This window comes from Empidonax traillii, unplaced genomic scaffold, assembly GCF_003031625.1.
Source record: "Empidonax traillii isolate 1590-97213 ecotype Southwest subspecies unplaced genomic scaffold, ASM303162v1 scaffold1444:size425056, whole genome shotgun sequence".
Taxonomy (NCBI): domain Eukaryota; kingdom Metazoa; phylum Chordata; class Aves; order Passeriformes; family Tyrannidae; genus Empidonax; species Empidonax traillii.
This window is the reverse complement of record NW_020956637.1, coordinates 49,450-61,067: the sequence shown is the minus strand read 5'-3', so window position 1 is coordinate 61,067 and position 11,618 is coordinate 49,450. Positions and strand designations below refer to the sequence as shown.

Sequence of the window (11,618 nt, the reverse complement as noted above, 5' to 3'; positions counted from 1 at the left end):
AAAAAAAAAAAAAAAAAAAAAAAAAAAAAAAAAAAAAAAAAAAAAAAAAAAAAAAAAAAAAAAAAAAAAAAAAAAAAAAAAAAAAAAAAAAAAAAAAAAAAAAAAAAAAAAAAAAAAAAAAAAAAAAAAAAAAAAAAAAAAAAAAAAAAAAAAAAAAAAAGAGCCTTAATCAGAAAAGCATTTGCACACCATTCCTGAATGGCAATTACTTCTCCATACTCTGGGACTATCCTTGACCTCTTCAAACATCTAGTGGGGTCCCCCCCCCAGATAAAGGAACTAATGAGGTTTGACATTTGAAATGCAAGCACTACTCAAGAAATGGATCTCTAATTAAATCTTTACTATATTCTAATGCTGATGATACATGGAACAAGTTGGTATCTTTATGTGTTCCACATAAAAGTATTTAAGTAGGCAGCAGTGACTAGACATAATTATTCATAGAGCAAGAAGAGAAAAAAACATTGTTAAATTCCAAAAACAGAGCTGAATGGCTGGAAAAAAGCCATGGATCCTTCTTCTGACTTGATCATTTGCATGGGAAAGTTTATGGGGAATTAGGGTGCAGTACAGCATTTCTGAACCATCAACGTTTTTCCTTGTGCAACATTTACAGAAGATAAAGGGCTTGTGCCAGGATGGAATTGTATTAGTAAATCACTTTGCCCCATCCTTTCCTCTTCAGCCTAGTGGACAGCCTCTCAGTTCCTGTTACTGATACAAACTGGCTTTCTGCATTTCAGTTTCAGTCGGGCTGCTCAGTAAGGCACATCAACTGCTTTGTCCCCAGGAAGAATAATGAGTATGTTAATGGTACATCTCTGTTTTTTCTTACTGGACACGGAAATGGAATCTTTAAATTCCGTTAATGACCTTCCCCAAGTGCTCTGCTCGCTGCACAGAGCAGCTGCATCACCCACTGCTCCAGTGCCGTCCTAAGCAGTGTGCAGGGGAGGAGTGCCCAGCTGAAGCCCAGGGGGGATGTCAGGAAGCAGAGTATCCTGATCTGTTCTGGCATTTCTGCAAGCTGCTCAAATGAATTATCCTGACAAAAACCAGGCAAGGGATTAAAGAAGAAAAACCACTGTTTTGTTTTTTTTTTTTTTGTTCAGAGTTCTAATGACAAAGGACAAGGTATGTTCAGGCACAAGCTGAGTATGGCAAAAGACAATCCCTTTCTGTGCTGAGGAGCTGTGGTAAACAGGGCCTCTGCTTTGGGCATTTTTTGGGAATAAGGAACCCAGCCTCCTGCAGTGTCTTCAAATGCCAGAATGAAGCACCACATCTGATTACTGAGTGGGCAGAGCACTTCAGAGGCACGAGGCAACATCTGCAAGTGCTTGGTCACTCTTTTCAATTTCTGACAGATGTGCATCCCCTCACTGTGTGCAAAGGAACTCCTGGGCAGCATTTCACTGTGAAAAGCCCACAGCCTTGAGAGAGACCCAGAAGGCAGTGCTTCAACTGAGCAGGGCACCTCACCTGGATGAAGTCTGGGAAGCGTTTCTTGCAGGTGGGGCAGGTGAAGTAGCCGTCGTTGACGTGGATGGCCACGTGGTCTTTGAGCAGGTCCAGGCGGTCGAAGGACTCGGGGCAGAAGATGCACGAGTAGGTTTTCTGGTCCATGTGGAACTTCATGTGGCTCTCGAGGGCCCCACTGTTGATGAAGCCCTTGTTGCAGATGTCGCAGGTGAGGGGGCAGTTCCCCTCCCGGCCGTGGAAGCGCAGGTGCTGGTCCAGCTTGTCCTTCTCCCGGAAGGCCTTCCCACACTGCAGGCATTTGAAGGGCCGGAAGGATTTGCGGATGAACAGGTGCTGCAAAGCTGCATTCTGAAAGAAACAGCCCAGGCACCTTTAGACTCCACATCCAGCTATTTTCAGGATTAGATATGCCTGATAAACAGCAAACCTACACTTCAAAAAGTTATGCTGCATCATCTCCTGTCTCCATTTCACAGCAGGGGAGGCTGTGACAGGCAGGAGTCAGGGGACACACCTGCAGCTACACCCTGAGTTAGCAGAACAGGATGCAGTTTCCTCTCATCCCTCATTTCTTCTATTCAGCTGGCTTAGTTTTATTTTACAGGAAAATGCCACGCTAAAGACAAGTCCTCTCTGCAGTACAGACCTGGGCCTGGTCACAAGTTCAGCCACATACAAAGGGACGGTGAGCCAGAGCCGTGTTTCCCTCAGGAGCAGGGCTTATGGAATTCCAGAGCCCTTGACATCACCTTCTCACCAAAGATCACCACAGAGACGTGCAGCTGGAGTTTAGCACTGCCTGGAAAACTTCTGGTGGAGCACACATTCAAGAGGTGCTACTGAAAACCTCTCTGTGGTTATCAAAAAGAAGAACAGCATTTCAAAGCATGACAGCAGGGGCAGAATGGCAGGTTTAGGAGCAGCAGGTGAAAACTTGTGAGCAATTCTCCTCTCCTTCTGATCTCAACGTCTCTTCTCAGCCCCTATTTTGTTTTGGTGTGTTTTCCTTCACTCTACCTTTTCTGTGACATTTCTTAATTGTTCTCTCTTCCCTTTCTCCCTTTCAGGTGAATGTTACAGAGCCAGCCCAGTCCTGATCCAGCAGTGTCTGCTGGAGGAACAGATGCTGCTGTACATGTTGCCTGTAGAAAGAGGCAAGTGTGTCCTGCATCTGCATTTCAATATTGGATTAAAATTTCATTTTGGATAGTTGGAAAGCTGGAATCAGGTATTATCTCTGCATTTAGGAAATCCCACAGCACAGTGTCACCCATACTGCACTCAAAGTACACTGCAATGCTCTAAGCATTAAGTCTAAGCATTATCTACTCTTCTCCAAATTAAGATCCATAAATGGTCATTTATTGATGTCTTCTCTTATCACATGTTACACACAGAAGCCAAAGAAATAACCTGGGTGGCAGGGTTAGATGGGATATTGGGAAGGAATTGTTCCCTGGGAGGGTGGGCAGGCCCTGGCACAGGTTTGCCCAGAGAAGCTGTGGCTGCCCCTGGATCCCTGGAAGTGTCCAAGGCCAGGTTGGACGGGGCTTGGAGCACCCTGGGCTAGTGGAAGGTGTCCCTGCCCATGGCACGGGGTGGGACAAGAGGAGCTTTAAGGTCTCTTTCAACCCAAACCATTCCATGATTCTAAACAGCACCAGAACATTGCTGATACCTCTGCTCACACATATGGAATATGACCCACTTCTCCCTGAGATACATTCAAGGCTTCTGAAAAAAGATTCCCTTGGTTTCCTCTCCCCTTTCCTTGTGGGAATGTGACAGCTGACACAGCTGACATTTGCTGTGTCCCTTAAGTGCCTGCCAACAGCTGACACTGAATAAGTGAAGGTGGGAGCTCTCCTGCTGCAGTGAGGGAACAGCTTGGGAATACTGTGAAATGCTGTGAAAGGATTAGATTCGTGAGCCTGAAAGATCCTTTTCACCATCTGAACTGCAGAGGGAAACCTAGACCTCCATTCCAGGAGAGTTCCACAAAAAGCTAACAGTTTAATACAGGAGCTCCAAATGAACTGTCATCATCTCCATTCTCCATTTTAAAAGAGGGACAGTGGGAAATGCAGGGATCTGCTCTAAGTCACCCCAGGAACTGGACAGACAGACATGTGCTGTGTAAAAACTCATGTGCTGCATGGAGTCACGAGTAGATAATTTCCCCTTACCCACAGAGATATGCTAGTAAAACATAAATAGTTGAAGAAATGCACTTCAAGTCCTGAACTGCACTATTAATTTGCTATTTGATCACTGGTACCTTCCCAGGGAGCTAAGTGGGAAGACAGCAGGATAACTCAACACAGTCCCACTGCTACCCAAGGGCTACAGAAGGGTGAATTGTTTTACTGCTCTTTGGCTAGACAACCTATCAACTATAAAAACAGAAAAAGAGAACTAAGTGTTGTCTTGTTAACTCATAATATTAATCCAGCACAAATAATTGTGCAAACAAATCCTCCAAAACTCTAAGAGGGATATTACAGCTCATCATCCAAGCAGTTTACTCCTATAATATCCACCTTAAATTTGCAATGAATTGGCATGAAAAGAACTAAAGGAATGCAAATAGTTTTTTGGATAACACTTAGTTCTGGACAGCGGTTGCTTCAAGAGGAACAAATGTGACCATTTACAGTGGGGGGTCAGTCAGGAAACACTAAACAGGAGCTGGACAAAACAACAATGGAAGGCAATGTTGGTATGTCCCATTGGATTAGATACAGCAAAAACCCAATGAAACAAAAAAAAAAAAACCTACCTGCAGCTCCAGCTGAGCAGGCAGCATTGAGGGAGAGAAAAATGCAGGTTTTAGGTTATGCAATGGACTTGAAAACAGAAGCCTTGACTTCTGCAGGTCACTACAAGGGCCAGCTCTTCTAACCAGAGTTTACTCCTTTGAGGGTTTTGTCTCAGGAAACACTAAGCAGGACCTTCCAGGTTTACTCTGCAGTTACTAAATGCCCAAGGGGAGTTAAAGGGCAAAGATAAAACCCACAGATAGTCTTGAATGTGTTTTGTGACCTTTCCTGTTCTCCAGGCTGATTAACAATGATGCAGTGCACGGCAGAGCCACTGTGAGAACGAAATTTTTTCAGCAGAAGGGAATAATTAGGGCAGGATGACAATAGGGCAGGGATTACAAGAGTGAAAAAGTTAAGGAGAAGGGACTTTTTCTAACCTCATCTTACTGGCTGCACTCCTTGTTACACAATTGCTTGCATTTCTTTCAGCATGAAGGAAGTGACTGTGCTTTCCAAATCACAACCCTGTCCCTGCCAGGTTCTGGCATCAGCACAGAGGCACTTCAGATACTGCCCAGGACTGAATTAAAAACAAATATTCACTTTGGCTGTGCACCACTATGTTCCTCTAACGTGTTACAAGAGTATCTCGAAGGGTGGGTGTATCTCTTTGCAACTGCCATAGTTAAGGTCTGATCTCCAAGGAAACTCCACAGGCTGTAAGGCAGAGGCTGAAAAATGAACTGATCCTATCAGCACTTGAATCCTGGGGCACCACAGATAACTGCCTCCAGCTAGAATGAAAACACTCTGCCTTAAACCTTAGGAAAGCTGAAGCAATGCCCGAAGAATGATTGTTTTTGATAATTAAATCCTATATGAGTAATAAAGAAGTAGGGCTGCACAAGTCTCTGGATCACAGCAAGACTTTCTACCTGTTCTTTGGAAGTGAATAATGTACTACACACCTAAAACCCAAATGTTTGCTTGCTTATATTATTAAGTACACATTAGTATAAGCAGGTGCTGTGAATAGCTGAGCTGAGTGAGTGTTCAGAGGGTGATTTTTCAGTGCTTAGGAAATAATGCTTGCTGGTTTAGCCTTAACTCACTGCTCATTGCTCACAGGCTGATGCAGTATGGAAAGGTCTGTGCATCCATCCATTTGCCATTCTGCCAGTGCTTCTGGCTTGAAACACCTCCAGAACTCTGCTGAACACGAGCTGCCAGATGCAGGGGAAGATCTGAGGTACAAATGTGTCACTGAACCACCACTGCACTCTCTTAGCTGTCATCTGTTTGTGATGAATTTCCAAGCTAAATCACAAGACAAGTGACTTCAGAATTGCTGTACCTTTCTTCCCATATTCACTATTTCAGAAGATTCTAAGTTCATATCTTGGGTTCCAAAATTCAGGGAAACGGCCAAGACTTTCTCTTCTTACTGTGAAAGCTGTAGCACACTGTGAGCAGTCCATTCCCCATGCTCTTTACTGCCAAAAACTTAGCACCTCTCTTTGTACTCTGTTATCTTCCCTTCAATACATTCAGAAAAAATCTCTCAAGCTTTTAATCTATGAAAATGAAATTACCGGTAGAACCTTGTCCTTCAGAGACTGCAAGAATTTTAGACGGTTAAAAACTGTTCAGTCTTAACGTGCCCAAGCCAAATCCTTCCTTCAAGACATGCATTTTTGGGGTAACACCACCATTGGCCTTGCACGTGTACTGCTATAAACTGCAAGCAAAATTTGTCTCAACATCTTCCTACACAGAAGAGCTCAACTCTCTCCTAATCCATTCTCATCCCCTAAAAATGAATGAACTCTTACCCCCATTGCAGCTGTTACTTTCTTTAATCCAAATTTTACACATGGAAGAAAAAGGAAAAGATTTTAAGCTAAATAAACCCATCTCCCAGTTACACAACTTCAAGGATTATTTGCTCGAATCATTTCCCTCCCACACATAGTAGAGAAAAAAAAAAAAAAAAAACAGCTCACCCAGTTGACACAGAGCTCAGCTCAAAGTGTTTGCTGTCAGTACACAAAGCTCTTAGCACAGGTTGTGATCTCAAAAGCAGGTTTTTTCTACCCCAAAGAAAAGGATTTTCATCACTAAATATCGTCACTTAAGTGGATCTAAACTGTGGCTGTGGCTCCTCTTTGGCAACCCTTTGCAGGAGAGTTCTGAGAGACGCAGATGGTGCTGTGAGCAAGTCATTAGTCTGTGCCACAGCACCACCATTCCACCGGCTGTTTGCAGCCCCCCTGCCCGCCAGCTCGGCCCCACTGTGTTCCCTGAGAGAATCACTGTGCTGGAATCCAACCAGCTCCAACTGCTGACCAGTTCTCACCGAGGCTCGAGATACTGTTGTTAACGTGAGGTTTGCCTCCCTCAGTGCTAAGAAACCCGCTGGGAATGAGGTGCGTTAGATTTGGAGGTGGAAACGACGGCGAGAGGCAGAGCAGCTGCTCCTGGCAGGTGGGTCTGGCACCGCCTGGGTGTGAGGGGAGCGGGGTGTGCTCTGCCATCCCTCTGGGCTTACCCTGATGCGCTTGGCTCTCCTCATGTCATCTGCTGTCATGGTGCTCTGCGTGGGCCCCGCGCTGCCCTCGTGCTGCGGCTGCTCCGGGAGCGTGGGGGGCTCCGGCTGCTCCAGGGCCGGCGGCGGCTCCGGCGCCACCGGAGTCTGTTCCTGCTGCTCCAGCCCGTTCAGGGCGGCCGCTCCGGCCTCATCAAACTGCCCCTTGCTGGAAAAATGCAGCAAGTCCTGAAACCGCAAATCACACAGCTGGTGATTATTCCCCCCACCCACTGAGAGACGCTTCGACGACACTCAGCACACAACAGGATTTCTACGGATTTCATCCCAACCCATGAACACCCCAGCTCCTGCAGTCCTCCTGCCATGTCCACTGATGCTTTCCCAGATCACCTTCACCTACAGCAACAGCCCTCAGGGCCAGGCAAGCAGCGCTGCTGGTGGGTGACTCTGCTGACCAGCCACAGAAAATCAACATTATCTCACCTTCTGCACTCAGGGCTATTTCTGCTTTAACCAAAGATGATGCAGGCTGACCTGGGAGAAATCTTACAACCGAAGTGACTAGTGCAGACCAGGGAAAGGAGAGAATTTCTGTCTCTGTTCTCACTATGAAACATTGCTGTGTGTCGTTAGTAGTGTCTTCTCCTTTCTAACAAACCCTCTGGAGTGCTGGCGAGTGACAAACGAGGTGATTACACTGTGCACTGTGTTTTTCTATCCAGCTTCCAGCTCTGCACACATCACTGGCACTTATCACACAAAGCTGTTTTCCTCCTTTCTTGAATTACCATAAAAAGGGAGGGCGTTGTGAGTGGGAAGCACATGCCAGAAATCTACATTCTTTCCCTGTAAGTTCCAGTAACTTCTCTGGCATGGAATTATTTTGTATTACATGGAAAATAAAAAAAAACAAACACACATAGATCCTTACTTGACACCACTTAATGCAACGGAGGAAACTTTAAAGCACAAGTTAGAAAGCAGAGCACCAGAATTATGTCAGCTCAAGGCTGGTGCTGTCAAAGCACAAAAGTGGGTGTGGGAGAAGAAAACCAGGGTGCCAGGAGGAGTGAGGCCCTTACAAACCAGGACTGATCACCAGAGAGACACTTGGTAGAACAATACACCAGCCAAGTGTCCAGGCCAGGTTTAGGTGGGAAGTTTCCACCCTAACTGTGCTCACATTCTGACTGCCCAGTTCTCAGGCAGAGCTCGTGCCTGGCCTTTAGAGAAGCGGGCAGACCTCCAGAGGCTGGGGACATCACTGCTCCACTGCACAGACACTCCAGGCCTGGCCATGCTCCAAGCTGGCAGGGCAGGAGCCACCCCCAGCCCAGAGGCCACTCACACACATTAAAGTGGGATTGTGCCCACAAGCCCTGTCTCCTCAGAGTGAAGGCTTTGGGAGCAGCACTGTGTGTCATGTCAGCCTGCAGAAAGGGTGAGCCTGCCCTTAATGCAGCATTTAGGGCACTGCAGCAGGAATCCATAGGCAGAGAACACATTCTTCCCTCTGAGTCAGCACAGAGCCATGACCCAGTGAGATGCCAGAGGAAAATTACCACTCCAGATATCAGCTTTCAGCTAAATCATAAAACAGAGCACTGATCCCTTTTGACACCACTCAGAAAAGGACTTAGTGGTAACCTAAGCATGGGCAGCATCAGAGAATTTAGCATTTTACTTGAATGCATCGTATCGGGTCCCCAGAGAATATAACCAACAGCCACAAGCAGAAGAACATTTTGCAATAAGCCTGCCTACAGGAGGCCCTTCTGTTAATATTATAACATCACAGAGAACCATAGCTCAAACTGATTTAATTTCACCAGCAGCAGCTATAAGAGCAGGCCCAATCTCACATTCCAGAAAGGACAAATAGGAACCTAAATTCCCATTACAGTTTTACTGTCTAAATTACTTCTGTGATGCTGCTAAACTGCTGCAATAACCCACCTCACTGCTAAGTGCTCTGGGATGAAACTTGCTGTAGAAATGCAAGTGATTTTACAGCAGAAGGGGAGTAGTGTGCTCTCCTGCAGAGAACCCCAGTTAGGACACAAGAATTACTCAGGGTTAAGCCCAAAGCACAGCCTCAGTTTGCACTAATGCCCCAAATTCTTTTTTTAGTCAAGAGTTTACATCCCACAGGATATGTTTTTCCCTCCTCTCCATCTCCAGAAATATACCTGTGTCCCTTCTTCACACTTTTCCCCATTTTCACTGGTCACTTCCATGCGCATGAATTTGGGAGGGCGCCCGGGGCGTCTGCCTGGTCCAAACCTCCTCTTCCCTCGCCCACGACCTCGGCCTCTGGCTCTGCAGAACACACAGTGCCCCAGGTAAGGGACAAAAAAAAAAAAAAAAAGATGGATTTGGATTCTCCACTGATTTCATGCATTCTTTCTCAGCATCACTGCTGGCCCATTCGACTCTGCAACAATGGCCTGTGGTAAATAATAAAACCTGAGGAAATTCTGGCAGCAGGAACAACACTTTCTGGCTGGTATCTATTTATTCTGTGCTTTATGAGAAACCAAAGTCCAGAAGACATTAAATTTATATCAGTAATCACATGACCGAGAGGGCCACTGGCTTCTAGCAAGTCCTCTGCCATGGCAACTCTCCCAACACCCCGGCATACAGTGTGCTGGAAGCATTTTTAGCAACATGGAACAAGTGCACAAGGAAACCAATTTAAAACCTAGAGCCACAACATCCCTCCCCAAAAAGCACTTAGCCATTGATGTCAGGCACCAATCAGAAGGCAACAATTTTGCAACAAAAAAGCCAAACCAAAGAGAGCCACTCGCTACATTTCAGGGAAAAGAAGGCACCAATGCTCTGTGATGGATATTTGTAGATTTAATTTTTAATACTACCTTGCCAGCCCAAGAAGCAGCCAAGGCACTAGAAGCCTTGTCCTCAAAGCTCTGTATCTCCATTCACCTGAGAAACATCAGCATTTCAATACTGTGAATTGAAATTCACAGTTTTGAAAAAAACAGTATTGAAATACTACAATCTTCTAAGTCACTGGCAAAAAAATCCCAAAAGCCAAATAAGAAAAAAAAAATCCCACTGGTTTCAAGAGTATTTATTTCCTTCAAGCTACTTCTTTCACAGATTCTCTTATACCACTCAGATCCTGGTGCCACCTTCTTTCCTTCTGGTGCCGAGCTGTTCTCTCTTGGGTTGGTCTCTCAGATCTGCAGGGCAAAGCCCCTTTTCTGCAAGTCTGGGAAGGACCACAGTGATACCCAAGAAAGCCAAAGCTGTCAGTACCTGCTGAAGAAGTCCAGCTTCTCGTCGTGGGAGTTGAGGTGCTGCTGGAGCTGCTCCGAGCTCATGAAACGCCGATTGCACTCGTAACAGGGCCAGTTCTTCTCCTGCTCCCTGAGAACTGTGTGCAGTTTGAGATGTCAGCAACAGCATTTCAGCCCCTCCAGTTGAACACCTCAGCTTTGTCCCCAAGCCTCTGTGGGCCATTATCTCTGCCCTGAAGGTTGGGCAGGCTGCAGAATACCCAGCACTGCTCCATTTGGCTTTTCTTTTATCCCCTCTGCAGCGTGCCATGACCACAGCCCATCAACTGAGACACAAACATGTCCTTGCACAATTCACATGAACTAGCAAATGCTCAAAATATTCGGGGAGATTCTGAAATTCACCCTGTATGGAAGAGGACAGGATGGTGTCTCTGGCACGAAGTAGGGGAGATCAATCTAAAGCAGTTGCACATCAGTTTATGGCACAGACACAACATCAGACACTGAGTACAGAAACACTCCTCTCCCAGCAGCAACCTAAAGCTTTCCAGAAACTGAGGCAAAAGGTTAAATTATTGTAATATTACCATGAGAAGAGGTAGTGGAAGTAAGTTCCAATAACCCAATCTAGATCTGGTTTAACTTTTCCCAACCTAGCAGAAATCTGGGAGCACTATACAGGCCATGTACTCTAGAATAACAAGTGCAACACCCAACCACCATCACACAGAGAGCAGAAGAGCCCAAGTTACCCTTCCTTTCCTCCTCGGTTATGTCATGGATCTTCTGGTTCACAAACTCAGCATAAGAGGCAGCATACCACACCTGCAGCAGGAATAAAGGTAACAGAGCACTTAAAACCACAGCTAAAGGGGATTCATTTGAAAATGGCTTTTAAGCAACACATTTACTTCACTTGCCTCAACCACTCACTCACTGCTCCTTTCATCCTCAATAGCAAAGCCTGGTGAGATCAATATGCTCCCACTGAGGAACAGAAGAGCTCTGCTCAGAAAGCATTTCCATTTAATTTTAAGGTCTAGCCTCCCAGTATGAATGTTAATCTAGCACATGGCTACCAGTAGCTCTAAAGGAAATAAGATTAATCTCTTCAAACCCAACTGCATAACAACAGAGTCCTGTTAGTTGTGGTACCAAGAGGAATGGAAAAAATTTTAACTAGGGCAATTTCACATTTCTTTCTGTTCTCTTTACATAGACAATAGGCAGCATCATCCACAGAGACTCATTTAAAGTGTTTCTCAGCTTCCAAAGGATTAGAGCAACACAGTCCTGCTTTGCAAAACAAAGATCTGCCAGGCAGCAGCACCACAGACCCACTTGTGTTCAAGGAGGGATTTAGGAAGCCTTAGAGCCACAGGAGGCAAGAAGACAAAGTTTATTAAAGCCTGAAAGCAGATGCTCACATTGAGCTGAGAATTCTTGCATCCTTGCATCATTTCATCTGTTTGATTAAAAAGGGACAGTTTTAGAAGAGAATTTCTCAGAGAAGGCATGAACAGATTTTCAGCATGGAAAATCCAGGCAGGTTTT

General features: G+C 45.4%; 1 protein-coding gene across 7 annotated transcripts in view; it reads right to left on the bottom strand.

Annotated features, from left to right (window-relative positions):
- PRDM10 (PR/SET domain 10) overlaps window positions 1–11,618 on the bottom strand; it is a 39,911-nt gene that overhangs the window by 9,401 nt on the left and 18,892 nt on the right. For 5 of the 7 annotated variants that reach the window (XM_027907367.1, XM_027907372.1, XM_027907369.1 and 2 more), the window contains 6 exons: window positions 10,817–10,889; window positions 10,081–10,198; window positions 8,985–9,114; window positions 6,796–7,020; window positions 4,265–4,276; window positions 1,486–1,833 (listed from right to left, as the gene is read on the bottom strand). In XM_027907367.1, the coding sequence (XP_027763168.1) occupies window positions 1,486–1,833; window positions 4,265–4,276; window positions 6,796–7,020; window positions 8,985–9,114; window positions 10,081–10,198; window positions 10,817–10,889 (906 nt within the window). The remainder of the gene's footprint in view (window positions 1–1,485; window positions 1,834–4,264; window positions 4,277–6,795; window positions 7,021–8,984; window positions 9,115–10,080; window positions 10,199–10,816; window positions 10,890–11,618) is intronic. The other 2 variants (XM_027907371.1, XM_027907373.1) reach the window with 1 other exon arrangement.